Source organism: Pinus tabuliformis, chromosome 8 (genome assembly GCF_031772625.1).
Source record: "Pinus tabuliformis cultivar Carrire ecotype Pingquan chromosome 8, CPIR1, whole genome shotgun sequence".
Classification (NCBI taxonomy): Eukaryota; Viridiplantae; Streptophyta; class Pinopsida; order Pinales; family Pinaceae; genus Pinus; species Pinus tabuliformis.
Window position 1 is genome coordinate 639,909,442 of NC_142294.1, and position 21,857 is coordinate 639,931,298.

At 34.8% G+C, this 21,857-nt stretch overlaps 1 protein-coding gene across 1 annotated transcript; it reads left to right on the top strand.

Annotated features, from left to right (window-relative positions):
- The first annotated feature begins 14,195 nt into the window (after positions 1-14,195).
- Positions 14,196-17,025, top strand: LOC149237155 (aluminum-activated malate transporter 14-like). The gene is made up of 6 exons (XM_089369174.1): positions 14,196-14,520; positions 14,686-14,826; positions 15,538-15,810; positions 15,905-16,023; positions 16,168-16,311; positions 16,399-17,025. The coding sequence occupies exons 1-6, from the start codon at positions 14,196-14,198 to the stop codon at positions 17,023-17,025; spliced, it is 1,629 nt and encodes a 542-aa protein (XP_089225300.1).
- Positions 17,026-21,857: the final 4,832 nt, after the last annotated feature.

The following is a 21,857-nucleotide window of genomic DNA, read 5'->3' on the forward strand; positions in this document are numbered from 1 at the left end:
TTAACCAAAGGGGTGAGATCTAGAGTGCGGCCATCCTTCCCAACTATAGATCTAGATCAACTATGTTTTTGAACTATAACATGATTAGAAGCCCTAAAATTTATCGTTTTTATTATCTGCTAATATATAAATTCATTAGTTAAATAATCTAATCTAGTCAATTTTCGATCACTAATTTCTTTAAGTGTACAACATCAAATGGTTGATTTCCATAGTTTCCAACCAAGCACTCGAGTTCCTTCACACTTGTAGCATCTACAATAGCCACAAAAATTTAAGCGGATTTGACTCCTTATAACATCTTTAATTCCTTCAAACCTATGTTTAATGATTTCAAATGCATTCCCAACTACACTTTCAACAAGATTTCTCTTGCCTAAACTCATAGATGCCATTTTTAGGATTTGAGTTCATAATTTTTTTTACTATGTTAATTAAAATAAGTTGATTTTAAATTAAAATTTTTGAGATGCTAAATATGATTAATTTGTTAAAATTTCTATTATTTTTTAATTTATGAAATACTGATAAAGATTTTTATAAATCATCAAGGAAGATTTGATTCTTGTATAAATTAAAGAAATTTATAAATATAAAATTAACTATTTTATTTTAAATTAAAGATTAGTTCCTTTAAAAAATAAATATTATTTTTTAAATATTTGAAAATGTCATAATTAACATTTTAGTTTTAAAATTATATTAAATATAATTATATTGTTTTCTAAAATTGTATTCATAATTGTCATACTAATATAGTGTAAATATATGGTAAAAACAATTCCCAAAAGCTCATGGGGTTTTAAATAGATGGTAGTTGAGTACAGTGTTAAGGCACTCCTTGATGCTAAGGTCACTGGTCCAAATCTTGGGTAGTATCAACCACCGTACTGACAAAAAAAGGAAGTATTATGTGATTAAAATAAGCCCGAGTTACAGATCTTTGAAGCAGACTATAGTTAGATTTCATAATGGCGATCTCTCAAGGAGGGAGATCAACCTTCTCCTACCACAATGCAGTAGATAAGGGAGGCTCAATCTATAATTTTTACTAAGTCTCCAATACCCTGTTTGACACAGTCATTGTAAGTCATCCACCATAGAAAAATAGGATCCAACCACTTCAGGATATGAAGCAAAGGGACAAACTTTGGGTAAGGTATTACACAATAGAAGAATATGTGATCTTGCTTAACCCAAGCCAAAAAGGTCGCAAAATATGAAATCATGTCAACAAGGATAACAAAGAAGATAAATAATGTGCAAGATCATGGCTTAATTGAAAAAAATATGGGTCTTTGGCCTATTAAATGAACCCCGAAATAGAAGATCCAAAAGAATTGGGAGCCAAAAGAAAATGTGGAAGTATAAGTAGGGTCTAAAGGATTCTTCACAACTACCTTTAATAGTCTTGAGGGACGAAAAATGGTTTTCCTTATACTGTCCACTTGGTTGGGTTATACATGCATTTTTGGACCAAGATATTTATCCCAACAAAAAAGATATTTTATATTTTCCCCTATCCAGATTATATTATGCTCACTCCCTCATGAATTTTGGACCTTCATATATTGGAAGTGATTGGAATTTCCTTGGTAACCTTTCTCATGTTTTAAAACATGCAAATAATATATGATTTTTATGCTTACATTTGTGTGCTAATGAACATCTACCAACTACTTCTGACTAACATATTCCTTAACTAATAAAGTAAGATCTAGATTCAACCCATAGACTAGAAGCACATACATTTCAAACATAGGGAATGTCATGAACATGCAGTACATATATTCATATAACCTCCACTAATTGTGTAACACCAACCATGAAAGACACAAATTGACAGTGGTCATGATGGGTTTGAGTGAGTGACTAATAGAAGGAGAACCAATAAATTGATAGGAGGAGTAGCAATAGAAAATAAAAGTGCAAAAATAAAGAATCCATCCTTTTAGACATATATTTTAATTCAACTAAAAATGCATAAGAAAAGCAGGAAGAAGAGAGAAACCCAACCTACAATCTAAAAGGAAGAAAGGAGGAATATATCAAAAGAAGACGATTACTCAATCAAAACAGGAACAAGAATATTAGGGATATTGGGATGACTCATGAGAAAGAGGAACCAATAAAAGTAGAGTAGGCAGAGGATATGGAATTAGGAGTGCTCGACCTATCATCTATACAATATCATGGAAAAATAAGGACCCAATATTGACCTTGAATAAGGACATATAACTCATCTCCAAAGCATACATGAAATCGTAGGAACTACTCCACCAGAACCCTAAAGGAAAATCAAATATAACCTTATCTTCCCAAGGAGTTAAGAAGATAATCATCAACGAAATTGAAATATGCAAAGGAAGATAAAAAAAATGAAGAGAAAAGGGTAATTAATATAGGAACAAGGATACCCATGGGGTATAGCTCAATTGGTGATCGCCTTGTCATGAAGTAATATGTAAAGCATGCAATTCAATGTTTGAATCCTTGTGGGTTAGAACAACACAAATGAAAAATAAGAACTGGGAGAATAATCGATGATGTATGGAGGGATTACCTTGATGATGAAATACTTCTAAGCTAGCACCCCTATTTATGAACAAAGGTCATTTCTTGGAACATGAGAGTTTTCAATGAAAAATCAAAGCACACACTTATCATGAAAAACGTTTTACAAGAAAAATCACCAATAGTAATGATTTAGGAAATAAAATGATTGAGTAAGAAAATATTTAAAGATGAAAACACGGTTTGGAGTGGTGTCAATAAACTATAGTTGATGCTCAAGGAGTTTTAGGAGGAATAACTATCTTTTGAAATCACATGGATATTAAATTATCATATTCCTTAGCAACCTACAAATATATAGATACCATGTTTCAAAAGACGGGATCTGCAAATTATAGGTATACACTAATGTATATTGTACCAATATACAACTTGGAAACAAACTAAATTTCCTTTGAAATCTTTAATATATTCATAGATTGATAGAAGATACATACTTGATAAATACGTAGGGATTTTAGCATTGTAAATTATCTAAATGGAAATAGAGGAGGAATATGAAAATTATAAAAATATTCATCCTATTTGAAGGAAATGATAGAAAAATTAAATCTAGTATATTATTAAATAAGATATGGAACTTACACATGGAACAATTAGAGAGGAGGATAAGCCTGAGTAGATTCTCTTCTCTATCACTAATTACTCTCAGAAACACTGAAACTTATAGGATTTGTAGTTAAAGGATCCATCTTGTCAAAATATAGATCACATCATTCGCCTATATGTCTAACAATAGTCTAGAAGGGTATTCCAAACAATTGAGCTTTCAGGTTCAAACCATTTTGGATAAGGTCCCACCTTCAAGATAAATTTAAGATCTGGTGGAAGAAATCTCCAATAAATAGTGGAATGATTATGTAAATATAATATCTGAAAAATGGGTTGAAAATATGGAATGGACAAGAGTTTGGAAATTACATGAAGTAAAGAAGAAATTAGAAATCAAGATGGAGAAAATATAATAAAGGATAATTCTATAAGGTAAATAACAAGATATAGTGAATAAGGAATAAATCATCCAAGAAATATTGGACAAACATTATAATCAAGAACATATCTTATGGAAACAAAGGTATGAGGTATACTAGCACAAGGAAGGGGGAGAAATATAGAGATTTTTCATGAAACTATGAAATAACATCATCAACAGAACATAATCTTTTGTATCAAATATCATCAAGGTAAAACTAGGAAAGAATAATAACTCATATCCTTATATCAATAACTGCTTACTAAGCCACAACCATATCACAAACTATCCATATGGAGAATAATCTAAAACATCCCTTCTCTAGTCACATTGGTATAAAATGTTTCCTTGTTAGGAGAGATCACTCCTATTGCAGTTGAACAAGTGGTTATGGAGATGCCAAAAGGAAAATCACGAGGGCCTAAAAGGCTCACCTTGGATTGGTCATTTATTTACAAGGATATTTGGAAATTGGTAGAAAATTCTAGAATAGCAATGTTAATACACTATTCATTAGATGTTGCATCCATCCCTCTTGATCTTAAATAAATTAAAGGTTAGAATCTCTTTTCTTTTAACCCCACTATCTTATGTAATTTTATTTAGAAGATTACCTCCAAAGTAATGGATAATATACCTAATTTCTTACTTCCCTTGCTCATTTACTTAGAATGGTCCCATTATATTGAAGGAAGGAAATGCTTGGCAACATTCTCTTAGCATGTAATTCCCCTACCTAATCCTACTATCTTACACTATTTTATTAGCCTAACTATTGAGTGATTTACTTTTTTGCTTGATTCCAATAAGTATTATTAGTATTCATATGAGGTACACATATGCTAGTTACATACCCCCACCTTGCATGGGTACGTTGGTATTCTAAAAATTAATATGTTAAACGATTAATTAATTTTTAATACTTATTAATAATCAAGGTTATGGTTAGCCTTAATCTTGATTAATATCTTATTTTGATTAGAGATTACTTATCCTTAAAACCTTATTTATAGTTAATTATTAAATTTTAAACATGATTTATTTATTAAATAAATTTATAGGATTATGTAGATTTGATTAAAATTTCAAATATAATACTATTTTATTCAATTAATGAGGGTAGTTGGGGAATAAACCATTATAGTGTTAATTAATGGACAAAGGGGTTGGTGGAGTGATAAGGAGTGTTGAATTTCCATGACCTTGGCTTCTGGGATAAAATATTAAAATATCCAATGCTAGGAAACCAAGAATTTCAACAACGCTACTTTGCACAATGTAATATAAATAACAATAAATCACACATGCACGCGTATAGACAATTTTTTACAAAATATTGTACAAACATGTACAACAAACCAAACTTCGTTATATTAAATGAACTGAAGAATACAACTATTTAAGTCTCCCATACAAGGGATAATGGCTCCAAAAGTACAAGAATACAAGATACAATGAGAATCTTGTTTCTCCAATGCATAATCACAACATCTATGTCATATCTTGTCATGTCGGTCCTTCATTTCTAATCTGCTCTCTATCTGCCCCTTAGTCCATCAAGAGACAACACATAGAAACTTTAGGAGGGATGCTTCCTATCACTGATGCAATTCGCTTCTGCTACAATGAGCATAAGATGATCCAATTTGCTCTTCTAGGATGGCCAATATATGAGCTCCAATATGTTAATCTACCATTCTACTAATCCATGAAGGTAGTGCACATCAAGCTCCACAAATTCACCCATAAGTTAGCTGTCAAACTTCCTTTATGACTGATTTTCAAGGGATATTTTGGGCTTCCAAAACATTTCCCTCCAAGCGTCCAATGGTGAAAAATTCAAAAACCAATATCCTTTGTGAAATCAACTTGTAGTTGGGGGCTCAAACCACCCAAACCAACCCCAACACATCACTTAGAGAGGCCGTAATAAATCTGATCCTCCTAACAATAGACTCAACACAAATCATCTACATACATGTACTTGAGAGATAGTGCATATTTTTAGTCATGTAGTCTGGTTAGGGAATAAAAGTAGACCCTAATAACCCTCTCAAATCACTTGAACAAACCTCAAAATTAGTGCCACTTCCCTTCCTTGTTTATCTACCTCCCATGCTGCATGTTCCCTTTCTTATGTCCTTGGAATAGACCTTATGACCCTCCTAATATTCCTAGAATAGGCATGCGGCGCCTCTGCAATGGCTACAAGGCCTACCACCTCTTGTAACAAGGATAAACCACCCTAAAACCAACACCAAACAACCTAAAAATAACTTAGTTTACCTCTGTTATACCTAAGCCTTCTTCAAGCCAAAAGGAAAACTTCAAAAAATTGTCTTAGCTACATGGCCTTCTCCTTCCTCAACAATGGTTGCCACAAGTGATGATTCTCTATGAAATGATGCTCTTGGATGTCTAAAATAATTCCATTCACATTATTTTTATACAAATAAGAATGTATCCACTGAATTCTTCAAGAGACATTTATTTTGTACATTTTCACTTCAAGCCTACATGACTTGAATGCCCAAAAACTCATTTTCAACTTCAAAAATTTATATCTCATCAAGGATATCTTAGATTTCGATGATTCTCAATGTGTTGGATTCTCCTTACCATCCTCTATCATATTCATCCATAATATGTCCAAAATGATCCATGGTTTTGGCCCAAACATTAATGGGCTTAAAACCCCAACCCTATGCTTCAAACCCGTAATGACCTATTGTGGTGCTCCAACCTCCAAACCCTGAACCCTAGGGTTTGGAGTATCTCCCAAGCTACTCAAAAATCAACACTCCTTCTTAGCGAGGGAGGTAATTCCTAGACTATGAAGTAACTCATCATCATCATCATCATCATCACTACTCACAACACTCACCCAACTCCTAGCATTCACAACTGCAGCAATCCTTGTAGTATGAACTATACCTCTATTTTCATTGTCACTAGAAGTATCTTACTTCTTCTTCTTCTCCTAAAATGACTTCCACTCTCTCCATCATTCCTTCTTGGTAGTTATAAGAGCACCCATGCTCCCCACTGACCATGTGCTCTACCTGGGATTGAAAGCCTCCCTCTGAACCTAGTATCTTCCTCTAGAACGTGATTATCCCTCAGTCTATGGAACATAGATCTCCTTCTTTGGAACTTGTACATTCCCCTCTTAAACCCGCACCTACTTGTATGGAACCTACACCCCATCCTCCTGCTTCTTCTTCCCATGATCCATATGCTTTCCCATCAGCTTGTACAGACCATGCTCTTTAACTCCAAGCACAATAAATGCAGAGCTAGAGCCTCTGGGCCTGAGTCTTTCCTTTCCATCCTGGAATAAGACCTCGAACCCCTTCTTATTGATCATTGAGACAAATATCATGCTATATCTAAGTCTTAGTACAAATAGTCCATCTTGGACCCGCATCACTCATCTTGTCTCCATCGTAAATGGAACAACTCTTTATCCTTGAATCTTTGTTGGAATATTGTTGGCCAACAAAATGTGAAACTTTGAATACCATTCAAATAGAGACTTGAAAACCTCCTATGACCCCGTCATATGTTTAAATGCACCATTGTCTAGGTACCATCCATCCTCATCGATAGTACCCTATGAGAAATGAGAGATTATAGAAAATTTCTCCTCCTGCAACCTTCTCGTGGGAGAATCTATCTCTAAAAAGGTGGCAACATAGATGACCTACTTCCCTTTCTTCCCCTCATCATATCCCATATTCTCCTTCATCAGAAATCTCGACAAAAAATGACCCATCTCTCCATAGTTGAAACACTTGAAGTTAATCAAGTCCTTCTTTTGCTTACCATTCATTCATGCTATAAGTGCCAAGTCATCATCTAAAGCCTTATTTTTTTGATATAGATTCTCCTCTTGCAACTATTCCTGAATGAAGTTGTCCCACAACCTATTCTAGTCTAACATGATCTGATACCATGTTGAATTTCCATGACCTTAGTGTTTGCGATAGAATCTTAAAATCCTCGACACTACGAAATCAAGATTCTCGACAAATCTACTTAACACAACGGAATATAAATAGTAGTAAATATCACATGCACAAGTATAGAAATTTTTTTACAAAATATTGTACAAATATGTACAATAGCCCAATCTTTGTTATATTAAACCAATTCAATAATACAACTGTCTATGGCTCCCATACAAGGGATAATGGCCCTCAATTATCCAAAAGTACAAGAATACAAGATACAATGAGAATCTTAAATCTCCAATGCAAAATCACAACATTTATGTCATATCTCATCATGTTGGTCCTTCTCTTCTCATCTCCTCTCTAGCTACCTTTAGTCCATCAAGAGACAACACATAGAGACTCTAGGATGGTTTCCACCTATCACTGTTGCAAGTCGTTTATGCTACAATTTACACTGGCTAATCCAATCTGCTCTTCTAGACCTGAGCTCCAATCTGCCAATATAGCATCCCACTAGTCCATCAATGTACTAGGCATTGGGCTCCACAACTTCATGCAAACTTCAATTGTTAATCTCCCTTTATCACTGCTTGCCCACGACTACTTTTGGCTTCCAAGATATTGCCCTCCACCAGTCCAATGGAACCTAATCCAACAACCAATACACACTATGACATGTGCTCCTAGTTGGGCTTCTATCCACCCAAGTCAACCCCAAAGCATGGCTTCCACAAGCTGCAACAAATCTGATCTTCCTACCAGCAAATGCAACACAAAATCATCCACATAGTTGTACTTGAGAGTTGTTACATTTTTGTAGTCATGGAGTCTAGTTAGGAATAAATGCAAACCTTAACATTCCTCTAAAATCAGTGCAATAAACCTTAAAATTAGTGTGAATTCCCTTCTTTATTTAGTTGTCTCCCACACTTCCTGTTCCCTTGCTTCTACCGTGGGAAATAGGTCTTACGATCCTCCTAACATGCCCATAACAGGTCTGTGGTGCCTCTATAATGACTACAGGGCCTCCTACCTACTATAGCAAGGATAAACCACCCTCAAACTACTACCAAAGAAACCAAAAGTAACACAACTTGCCTCTACTATACAGAAGCCTTCCTGAACCCACCAAACATGCTTCAAAAATTTCCCTCAGTTACTTGTCCTTCTCATTCTTCGACAAGAACTAGCAAAAGTAATGATTCTCTATGAAATTTTACTCTTAGATGTCTAAAATGATTGCGTTCACCTTCTATTTATACATAAGAAGGGCTCCACCAAATTATTGAAGAGACATGCCTTTTGGACATTTCCGCTTCAATCCTACATAACTTGAATGCCAAAAAACTCATTGTCAACTTCAAAAATTCACATCTGACCAAGGACATCTCAAACTTTGATGATTTTCAATGTGTTGGATTCTCGTCACTATCCTATATCATCTCAATCCATCATATGTCCAAAATGCTCCATGGTTTTGGCCCAAACATTTATGGATGAAAAACCCCAACCTTGGGTTCCAAGCCAACAATGACCTATTATGGTGCTCCAAGCTCCAAACCCGTAATCTTAGGGATTGGAGTACCTCCCAATCTACTAAAAAATTAACAAGGAGGGGTGTGGCTTGAGGTGGGTGTCAAGTGGAAAGCCAAAGACATTGAATTTGAAGGAATCGTGGGAGTGTTCAAGGCATTGAATTCTAATATATTGGGGGCATTCATGAAATGAATGAAAGGTTTTTGAGATGGATGAGGAAGAGAGGAATTAATTGATATGAGGGGAATAAAGGGAGGGACTTTTATTTACTTTTTTCTTTTGGGGCTTGAAGTTAGGAGAAGGAAGAGGAGGACAGGGAGGAGTGACTACTGAGATTAGTTTGTCATTAGAGGGTGTTGATCTATTTCAGACACACTATGGTTGTGGTTGGAATTGGGCTTGGAAGGTTGGGGAGCCTATGGAGGTTCCTTGTGCTAGGAAGTCCTATAGAACTTCCTAGGTGGCAAGTTGCATATTCAGTTGGGTGGTCCCAACATGAGCACCACAACCAAGACACCATATTGGGTATTCTTCTTCTTGTTTTTTTATTTATTAAAATTCCTATAAATCCAGTTCTTTGTGTTGTAAAATCCTTTTCTTATACAAATTCATCACTTTTGGAAAATCATATAGGGAAATTATGTCTTATTTTCAGAGGCTTCATGGAATAAATCATGCAAATTGAAGGATACATATAACATACAAGAATTACAAGACAATATGGACCAACAAAACCATCTCAAAGTATTTTCGACTATTGGAGACCTCCAACAAAGCAAAAAAAGTAGATATCATGCTTACCAAAAGAGTTATGGAATTGGGTAGCGAGAAACATAACCTGAGAGTTATTTTGGAATGGCTTATGATTAGGAGAATTAAAAACAAACAAGGTCCAAATAAGATGAAATGGAAATATAAGAAAAATAGAAATTAGAACCTAAAATAATCTTACATCATATCAACAAATGTGGCTTCCATTCTAGATGATAAAGTTGGGGAAAATATTTGCAAATTAAAAATATGGTTGAATGTTTCTCTCTTCCTTTGGCCCATATTTCATGGTAAAATTATAACTTAGGATAAACTACAATGCAATTGTCTTCAAGGTCCATCTTTCTATCATCTTTGAACCTTAGATTATGAACACATAGAACAACTTCTTGATGCTTGTCCCTTCCCACTATTCTTTGGGATAAAGGTTCCCTCTTTCTGAAAATTCAACTTAGATTCATCCTATGGGAATTGAAGGAAAATAAATAGGCATATATTAAATATATCTTAAACTGTAATTAATCATTGTGGAAAGGAGTTTTTAGTAGCATGAAAAAATAAACTATAGCCTCTTCTTACTCTCCTAAATATTATTAGGTATGTATTTCTTCAGAAGCTCTAACTGTAAACTCTTTGGGAATATCCCCTTCACTAATTATTTCAGTCATAACTTGTCAACCTAAGTGGAACAGTCTAAGAAAATGGAGTCCTACTCCCCCAAGTTTCATTAAACTAAACTTTTATGGAACATCAAAGGGAAATTTTATATCTACCAATCATGGAGGAGATCTTATATCTAACATTGGAACCATCCTCTATATTTTGGTAGGTTCAGTTGAAATAACTAAAAATAAGTTAGTAGAACTCTTTGATTTGGAATAAGATGTACAATTATTAATCAAAGACAAAAAATTAAGTTTTATTATAGAAAGGGATTCCTAACTGGTCATACAAATGACCAAAAAATTGTAGCATGGATCACCCCGTTTAATCTTTCAAAAATTTGGAGACTAAAAGGGGGACTAGAGAGAATAAAACAGCACTTCCTAGAATCGCAAAAATACATTATTTTAGATGGGAGAAGTATAGGAAATGAGCTCATAGATAGGTTATTAGACAAAGGTAACAACTATAAAAATATTCCTATGGTTATATTTTGAAACGAGTCAATATTGGAACCACTAAAATGAAACATTGAACATTGTATTTAAGGATCATCCTTCTCAACTTCATGTATTTAATTATGAGAGCACTAGAAATAAGTAATAAAGGTGACCACCATGAGAAAGTGGAGGTTTAATGACCCTCCAACCTGGTAGTTGCATCAAAGAGACTATCATGCACATGAGGTAATTATTTCAATTATACTAGTTTTCATTTGAAGGTAGAGACTTTGGTAACCTTTCCCTACAAGAATCGTTATCATGCACATGTTGATATGACAAAAATGATACTATGTGGAGGAAACAAATGAGGGTATGAATCATTGGCATCATTTAGAGGCCTTAGATAAGAAATAAAATAACATTTTGGCATTATTTCTCTATGAGCACTCAACTCTCTTGGATTTTCTATTCTCTACTATTTTTAGATGATCAAAATAGAATCCTTTTTGTTGAATGGTGGCAATATTAAACTCATTTTGATTTTTCTCTCTAGGGCTTTGGCTTGAAGAAGTGTTGTCTTTATTTGGTATTCTCTTATGGTTCTAGTCCCTTTGGGTGCCTTAAGTTCAATCTTGAATTTACATGGCAAAGTGCAAGCTCCATTTTTGGTTTATGAGAGATTTATTTGTCTTCCCCATCTCTTCATGTAGATAGGGGCGTATTTGGGGTTCATTGCGCCCTTAGATCTCTCCTTAGTCCATGGTTACTACATTGTTGTTAGTCTTAGATTTTTCTACATGTGGGAGCTGGATAATTCCCTTCCTAGTTGTTGATAGAGAAACATGCTTCATCTATTTATAATTTTTCTTTTATGGGTGACCTGACATTTCATATATCCCTTTATTCTTCACCTCAATGTTGGTTTCCCTATTACCTTTATAGATTTAACACCAAGTCTCACAAATTTGTTTTATCCCTCCTATTAGCCTAGGACCTTTGATTCTCTCTTCATTATTACCATCCTATCTATCATCATTCTCCAAATTCTATGACATAACGCCAAGAGTTGTTGGGTCAATGGGATATAAAATAATCCAACTGAAATCAAAAGAGAAATAAGAAAAGGAATAAAGAGAATCAAGGATAGAGGGGAGATTCATCTCAGATGTTGACATATAGGATGACGTGGGAAGCTTGATTCCAAAAACTAGGAACACAAGAACTAGATTAAATAGATCTATGTAATAGACCATCCATCTATACTCATAGGTAAAGAAATAATGGGAGAAGTGTTAATTAAAAATTCAAATACTCAAAAGGAGATCCTACTCAACGTTGACAAAGTCTAGACATAGATGAGGAACTTAATTACAGAGTATCAATGTTGACTAAGAAGATAATGGATTTTATGTTGTCCAATTCTAAGGGGGATTGAGGCACCTCGCACCATCGAATTGGACTCCCCATTAAGATAAATGCTCTATGATTTTATGACTTTGGCTGAACACTTCATATGAGCTAAAGCTACACTAGTGGGATACTAGTCTAGTTTCACTTGCAATAGCTCAATTACCACATCAGGATCACTATATAGCTTTTCTTTAAAATAATATAATTAACAAAAAATAAAAAATAATTTCTCACTAAAATTAATTTATTAGGATAATAAATTAAATTACATTACAAGAAAATTTACTATTTTTATCTTTTATTCTTAAAATTTCATCCAATCTTAACCCATGGGACTAGTTGAATTGAGAATTGTTGTGTTATGGAGTATTATGTCAACAATGATATTCAAGGTTCAAATTTCTATGAATCGAGTTTAAATAAAAGGAAAAAATATCAAAATCATAGTAGAAATATTGGTATAAAGCATGTAAAATTATTGAGGAATTCATATGAGATTGGAAATATATTTTAGTATCATTTTAATATGTTTCAGCAAAATGGTTCATTAAAAAATTAAATTGTTAAAACAACATTGAGGTAGTTTGAGGTCAAAATTATAAGCATTAGGTTGACTTTTAGTATAGAACTAATCAATTTTATTTTTTTTCTTCTTCAGAATGTAAATGTTGAATGCAAAATATGAAAATTTTGATTATTATTTATGAATTTAAAATTAAAATAGCTCTATAATGATTCTTCAGAATGCTATTCATATTATATGTAAATTTTGTTTTTATATATAAAACTATCCTTTTTAATTTTATATATTTTTCTTATTTTTAATTTTTAATATAATATACACCAAAAAAAAACTATTATCTAAATTCAATATGAAATTTTAAAATATTAACATTATTTCTTTTAACACTATATATGTATTATGAATTGTTTTAAACAAATTATTTATAATTTTATTAATAAAAATAAATTATAATATAATAATTTAAATTCATCAACTTTATTACTCTTATTTTAAATTTATTTTACTAATTTTTAATTAAAACTATCTATTATTATTTTTATATACTTTTAAATACATATCGAAACAAGAATACTTTTGTGTATCTCCTTGGTACTAAGACATAAAACACCCTCCACACAAAAACATATGCATATCTGATTTTAAAAATCGCTTTTGGGGCCACAATTCACTAATTTTGCATTTCACTTAGAGTTGCGTTACTGCTTAAGTATTCAAAAAGCAAGTCTGAAATATTATTGACTAATACTATTTTTGTTCACCTACATTTCCGGTTAAATATTCAAAAAGAAAGTCTGAAAATGCATGGACAGATAATATATTAGTTCACATATTTTTCCGGATTAGGGCACAACAGTCCGCGTCGCTTTACCCATTTTCTAGTCCTACCGCCGACCTCCTCCCGTCATCACCACAAAAACAGTGCCGCACGTCACTATTCGAATCTGATCACGATATCCGTGTTAAAGCAGGAGACATATCCGGGATGCCCATCTGTGCAAAAGTCCTTTTTCGCAGAGCTTGGAAACATCGCCCTTTAGATGATCCATATGGGGCACTTCTTTCTCAATAACTTGTGACTTAATTTTTTAACTTTTTATTTGATGCAATCAGCTAATTACCCACTATAGAGAATATAGAATATTTAATGCCTGGTACAGATGAATCCATGCGCATATAAGAAGACATGCGCCATATTCGGACAAATTCAACACGCTTCGGAGTAGAATCCTAGGAGTCCTATAGTTTACCTGCTATTGCAAGCCTTTGTAACGTACTCTACACAGATATACAGTGTCAGAATAACAAGTATTGTTATCTGAAAGTTTGTTGTTTCCGGTTTGTCAATGGCGGATCAAAGGTCGGCTCACTGCAACATCGACATTGCAATGAAGAGACCACAGAACTGTGCAACTGAATATTCTGAAAGATGGAATGTGTTTAGAAGTTTGAACAAAATCCCGACACTGAAGCTCATTTTAAGGAAATTCTCGAGGGATTTTTTGCAGTTGGGCAAGGATGATCCACGGACAATTATACATGCAATCAAAGTCGGGCTTGCATTATCAGTAGTATCTCTGTTCTATCTAACGGATAAATTATTTCATAAAGTCGGTGATAATGCCATCTGGGCTATCATGACTGTTGTGGTGGTTTTTGAATTTACCGCAGGTAATTTGGATTGTTTCTTAATGTTCAAGATCAGTTTAGACAATTACATTTGTTCTCAGGATGACAATGCAATCAGTCTGTACAATTTGCATTAGCTTTGGGGATAAATGTTTTGACAGAGGCTTTATGGCTTCTTACCCCATATTGCGTCATTGTAACTTGCAGGTGCTACTTTGAGTAAGGGCTTGAATAGAGCAATCGGCACATTGCTAGCAGGCACTTTTGGTGTAATTGTAAGGTTCATTGCAGATATCTTCGACGTTCTAGGGGAGGGCGTCGTCACCTGCATTGGATGCTTTGTTTTAGGTAAGCCGATATTTCAATGCAGTTTTCATGGAATTCATTATAATTTAGCCCTATTTTACTGCTTCGCGTTGTGGCTATTTTATTTTTTTAAGAATTCGAAATTATAGATCATTTTATAATGGGCAAAGCTGTGGACATAGGTTCTTGATATACGATAGATACTCGAGGCAGTGATGAGTGAAAGTGTTTGAGGTATGGATATACGTTGTTGTTAATTGGGGTTATTAGGGGTAGGTGGGGAAAGCTTATTTGGTTGATTGTAATGGCTCTAGCTTGAGAAAATATATTATTTGCCAGATTGTAATGGTTTGGGCAAGTAAAACTGTAGGCTGATTTGGTATCAGTATCTTCAATTTCTTTTCAATCTTGCCTTCCAACTGAGAGAGAAGCTTACGGAAGCCTACTTAAAGCGAGTTGTTGATTTTACATATAAATTCTTGAAACCAAATGACCTTAGTCGGAGTTGGCTAGCCACACATTCCCTCTGTCTTACATCATTTTCTCGATGTTGTGCATCCGGTGCATTGTAGAGCTATCGTTCGAAGCATTTAGCTCCATTTTTGTGTGGGATCGGGTTGCTTTCAATGTTTGCGACGTTCTGCCTCTATAGGGTTAATGTCCATATTGTGCCTGATCAGTATAAAACAGGGCGAAAGGAGAGTTGAAAACGATATCTGATAATCTAACTGCAATTCCCTTTGCCTTGTACAGGCGCAGGCGCAACATATCTTCGCTTTCTACCAAACATAAAACGCAAATACGATTATGGCGTCCTGATTTTCCTCCTCACCTTCAATATGGTAGCGGTCTCAGGATTCCGCTTTGACAACAGTTTTCATATTGCATACCAACGACTTGCTACGATAGCCCTTGGATTCGCCATTTGCCTCATCATAAGTTTAATGGTTTCTCCAATATGGGCAGGCGAAGATCTTCACAAGTCCATTATTCGTAAGATCGAAGGCTTATCAAAGTCCATAGAAGGTACATAAATTACGGGATCACAAAAATGATGTTAGCTAGTTCATTTGCCAGTAATACTATATATAATATTCTGTCACATAATGCATGGACACAGGATGCGTGCTCCACTATTTGAAGGACCCCGACGTCCTACAGCAAGGAGAAATCGCAGAAGACCAAATCCGCCAGGGATACAGAGATGTCTTAGATTCTAAGGCCAGCGAAGAATCCCTGGTATATATAATCTCACTTTATTTGGCCTTTCAATAAACAGATCCTGTTGCCAGTAGCTATAGGTCGAATTTCTGGTCACTTGCTAACAGGAAATGGGAATATTTCTGATCCAAACTGTCAATACATTGGTTGCTGATTTTTCAGGCAACTTTTGCTAGTTGGGAGCCGAGACATGGTAAATTCACATTCCATCATCCCTGGAAACAATATGTTAAAGTGGGAGGGACACTTCGTCACATGGCATACTCTGTTGTTGGCCTCCATGGATGTCTCCGCTCAGAGATTCAGGTGAGCCCTCAAATATTGTTTATCGAATCAACATTATCCATTTTGAGTCAAGGCTTTAACAACGTCCCATCCCCGTTTATGCTTCAGGCATCTCACTTTACCATAGCGGCGACCGAGAAACCATTCACCAAAGTGGGCTTCCAGGTAGCCCATGTATTGCGACGGCTAGCAGAGAGCATAAGATGCATGGAGCAATGCCCTCCCTCGCAGATCCTGATGGAGAGCCTGCACGATGCTGTACAAGAACTCAGTACGGCATTCTGTCTTCGCTCAAGACAGTTCCACAACATCCAGCCATTCTGTTGTACAGATCAATGTATTTCGACTGCGAAGACCATAAATCTCAATGCTCAAACTGAACAAGACCTGGATCGTCAACCTATAGAGATATTCCAGGATGTCCAGCATAACCTCATTTCTGAACAAGATGAAGTGTCCTCAGAAGAATTGGATACCACGGCTAGAACACAGGACATAGACAATGAAAGAAAGCGTACTTTGTCAGCCTCCGGTTGTCATTCCATGAAAGATAGATATGGGGTAGAATTTACCGAGGCACTTCCATTGGCCGCGTCTGCATCGCTTATAATCGAAATGGTTGCAAGGATGGAGCATGTCATAGAAGCTGTACACGAGCTCGGAAAGCTTGCAGCGTTTAAACCTTATAATTGTACAGAGTTTACAGGTGTGAAGAACCCTGAGAGGGTGCCATGAAATCAGCGAAGGTAGTTTTTCATGTATTGCAATGCTCAGATACTTCAAGAAGCCGTCAATCATGGCCAGAGAGGAAATCATTTTCAGCCATACGCCAAAACGAGTTGTACACTAGCTTTGTATAAAACAAAATCCCCTGGTCTGAAAAAACCCACAAAATAATTTAGAAATTCCCTTAAGATTATGAATTTTTTTTTAATTATTTTTTAAAATCTTGGTTATAGCTGCAGTCAAATTTAAGGATTTCAGGATTTTGCGTTTTCCAAAAGTTTTTAATATTGCTGAAACCTATTTTTATCATAAAAACTATTCAAACATTTTGATTACCTAATTTTTTGAGTTATTCTTACTAGATTCTAGAAGAAGGAAAAAAAAAAAAACACTATGTTGGATCGGTAGGCACGGCCAAAACAAAATCTCTGTATCTGATATCACCCACTTGTTACCTAATTTTTTGAGTTATTCTTACTAGATTCTAGAAGAAGGAAAAAAAAAACACTATGTTGGATCGGTAGGCACCGCCGAACAAAATCTCTGTATCTGATATCACCCACTTGTGGGCAGTGTGGCTAAGGAGGTTATTGTGTAATTTTTGGTACAGTGAATTTTCGCAAACTAAGCTTATGCATCTCTACATATGTTCGATAATGCTTAATGAAGTGAACACCAAGTCAGCTCTGAAGAATTTTTGAAGACAATAAAATATTAGATTCCCTGAATAAAGCAAAGGACATACCAGATAAAAGACTTACATAACATTAATGAGTGAAGAGTGCTTCTCTTTTTATGTCGAAAAATCAGAGATAAATATTGAATTCTTAAAATATCATAATAAAAAATAGTACACATGTTACTATTGTTGTTTTATGACGTTTCTTTTCTTGATAAGTGTTGTTTTTGTTGGAGGTATTATACATCTAGGGTTTTCATTACTGGCACATGCAAACATTTAGAGCATTGGCTTCAACATTGGAATCTTCACCAAATTACAACCTTTGGTTGTCCATGCATGCATTGGACTACATGCAAGACGCTGTTAGGTCCCTATAATACTAGTGATTACCCCATTACTATTATAGTTGTACCCCTTATTAGTATTGTTGTGTCGCTATTGTCCCCATATTGTTATTAATGTGCCCCATAGAATACCTCTATTGTTATTTTTGTGTCTTTATATTATTATTGTTAGGACGGCTTGGTTATATTGTGACCCCTTAGAATCTTATATATAGAAAGGAGGTTTTGTCATTTGTATCATCAAAGAATTGTTCATTTATATAATGTAAAGGAGGTTGCCCCCTCGAAGAGGCTGAATTCTAAGGTGTTCACCTATCTTGTCTATCTTTTTGTGAGCTGGTTTCATAACGTTTGGTATGAGAGCTTTGGATTTTAGGGTTTTGCTGCTCTAAACATGTCATTGTGGCATTTGCACTATAACTTTTACCTGTGACGTTTCAGATGCTAAAATAAAATCCCATTTGGGTTGAAATCATTCTAAACCTCAGCTCTGAAACTCAGAACTTTTCACGCTATATTTGTGAAGATATGATCTCGGGAAGTTGGCCTTTTTGTAGACTCCCGAATTAAATTCCAAATAGGTGACCTGGGGAAAATAGTCATAACTTTTTTTTTGAGCATCAGATTGAAATTTCGTCATAAATTACAGAAAGAGGACGGACTGTAGTTTTGTGTGTATATTTTGCAGATCCTAAGGTCAAAACAGTGACACGTACCGCTTAATACAAGTTCGCTCTTCTAAAAAGGTATATAATCAAGTCATCTTGGGAGATTGTGCATAACTCTTTCTTGGAGAATCTAAGTTCGATCAGATTGGTGGCATTGGAAAGAGGACACTGAGGGCTACTGCATGTCACAATTTCAGAACTAGAAGATCCGAAATTACAGAGATACATCAGATGCAATATCAACCTCCTACAAAGTGAAAAAAGGTGTGTAGATTTTTTAACTTTTTGTATAAGCTTGATTCGAAAAATTAGTTTGACGAAATTCAAGGGGCATAGTCAAGAATTATTATCGATAATTGATGCCCCAAGGAAAGAAAATGCAAACACCTAGTAAGCAACTTAAAAGCTCTAGCATGAATCATGAAGAAGTGGAAGAAATGCAACATGATATATCAAAATTACGAGACCAAGTGCAACAAATGTCACTCACACAAAAAATAACAAAATCTAAGATGGATGGTTTAAAGAAATATGTAGACGCTAAGATGAATGATATGGAAGCTAAGATGGATGATTTGAAGATAGATTTGAAGACAAGCATGGAAGATTTGAAGACAGATTTGACGAAGTTTCTACAAGAAATGCTTACTAATGGTGAAAGGGTAGTGAAGGAAACTCATGATGAGAACAAAATAAAGGTTAATCATGATTTCATAGACTCTAACGTTGGATTGAGGAACCACCATATTACAAAAATCAATATGAGGAAGTTTGATGCGAAGGATCACGCAACATGGATACTACAGATGGAGCAATTTTTCGATCTCCATAATGTGCAAAACACAGAAAAGGTACATATTGCAACTTTATATTTAGAACCAAATAAGTTTGTATGGTACCAATGGATTTGCTCTCGTAAACAAATTGCCACTTGGGCAATTTTTATAGAAGAAATGACAGCACATTATGAGGATACAAGAAGCAACACTTCCTTTAGGCAATTAATAAGTCTCAAACAAAATGGCTCAATGATGGATCACATTGAGGACTTCCAAAAATTGAATATAAGGGTAAAAGATATTCTAGAGGAGAATAGGATTGATGTGTTCATAGGGAATTTAAAGGATAATATCCAACATGAGCTTCGCCTTTGGGAACCTCATTCCAGTTAGCAAGAAAAATGGAAAGCAAAATTATGGCAACGAGGAAGCCTACCACTCACAACTATAAATATGGAAGTGTTGTTGCCCCTAGCCCTCCACAACCTATAAGGTTGACACCACAATGATTGGAAGAAAAAGGAGCAAAAGGGATTTGTTACAGTTGTGACAGAAAAAACACTAAAAGTCATATGTGTGCTGACAAGAAATTATTCTACATAAATTGTGAAGAGGAGGAAGAAAAGGAACAAGAAATGTAAAAAGAAGAAGATATACTCAAGGAACAAACCCTAGATAAAGAAGTAATGAATCTGAACATATATTGTAATGCATTTGCTGGAATTACCACTCCTCAAACTATCAAGATAGAAGGACATATCATGAAGAAAAAGGTAATAGTGTTGATTGATTCAGGAAGTACCCATAATTTTATTCATTGTAAGATAGTAAACAAATTGAATTGCTTCCTATATCCAGCAGCAGAGTGTCAAGTGATGGTTGCAAGTGGAGGAACAATATATTGCTCTGGAAAGTGCCATAATATCAATCTATCCATGGGATAATATGTATTGAATAGCCCAATGATTTCCATTCCAATGGGAGGTGTTGATGTTGTACTAGGAGTCCAATGGCTACAATCCTTGGGTACAATAACTTTTAGTTTTCAAGAACTTTTCACGAAATTTTCTGCGAAAGGAAAGGAAGTTTAATTATGGGGTACTACAGGGAAACCGAGAAAGATAATCAGCTCTAACAGTATGACAAAACTTCTAAAAAAGGAACAACAAGGTGTAATTGCACAATTATGTTCACTAGATGTTTCCACATCGAAATCATCTATTTCTCTAGATCTCCAAAAAATCTTGGACAATCATTCCAAGGTATTTGAGACTCCCAAAAGTCTCCCACCTATTCGTGATCATAATCATGTTATTCATTTGATTCCAGGATTTGTTCCTCCAAACATCACGTCGTACAGATATTCCTATGCCCAAAAGAGTGAAATTGAACGTATGGTTGCAGAAATGCTAGAAGCTGGTATAATTCAACTTAGTCAAAGTTCTTTCTCTGCTACAGTAGTATTGGTGTACAAGAAGGATGGATCATAACGCATGGGTCCGAATTATAGGGATCTCAACAAACTCACTATTAAAGATAAGTTTCCCATTCCTGCCATTGATGAATTATTGGATGAATTGCATGGATCAATTTACTTGACCAAGTTGAATCTTCGTTCATGATATCATCAAATCAAAATGAAGACTGAATAAATTCCGAAAACAACATTTAGAACTCATGAGGGTCATTATGAACTTTTGGTCATGCCTTTTGGCCTTACCAATGCACCTTCTACATTTCAAGGTTTGATGAATTCCATTTTCAAACCCTTCCTTAGAAAATTTATGTTATTATTTTTTGATGATATACTAATCTACATAAAGTCTTGGAAGGATCATGATGAACATGTTGACATGGTGCTACAACTTTTGGAGGAGAAACAATTATATGCAAAAATATCCAAATGTTTATTTAGAGTACAAGAGGAGGAATATCTGGGTCATATTGTATCTCATGAAGGAGTCAAGGTAGAACCTAGCAAAATTAAAGCCATTAAGGAATGGAAAATCCCCACATCCATAAAGCGTCTGTGAGGATTTGTCGGGTTGACAGGGTATTATAGCAAGTTTGTTAAGAATTATGGGAGAATAACAACACCTCTAACAACATTACTGAAGCAAGATGCATTTTCATGGACTCCAGAAGCAACAAAGGCCTTCGAACATCTTAAAGAGACAATGTTCCAAGCATCGGTCTTAGCTACACTAGACTTGACAAAAACATTTATTGTGGCATGTGATGCTTCAGGAAATGAAATTGATGTTGTTTTAATGCAAGTTGAAAGACCCATTGCTTTCGAAAGTTGTCTAATCAAGGGAAAGTTTTTACCCAAAGCTATTTATGAGAAGGAAATGTTGGAAATACTACA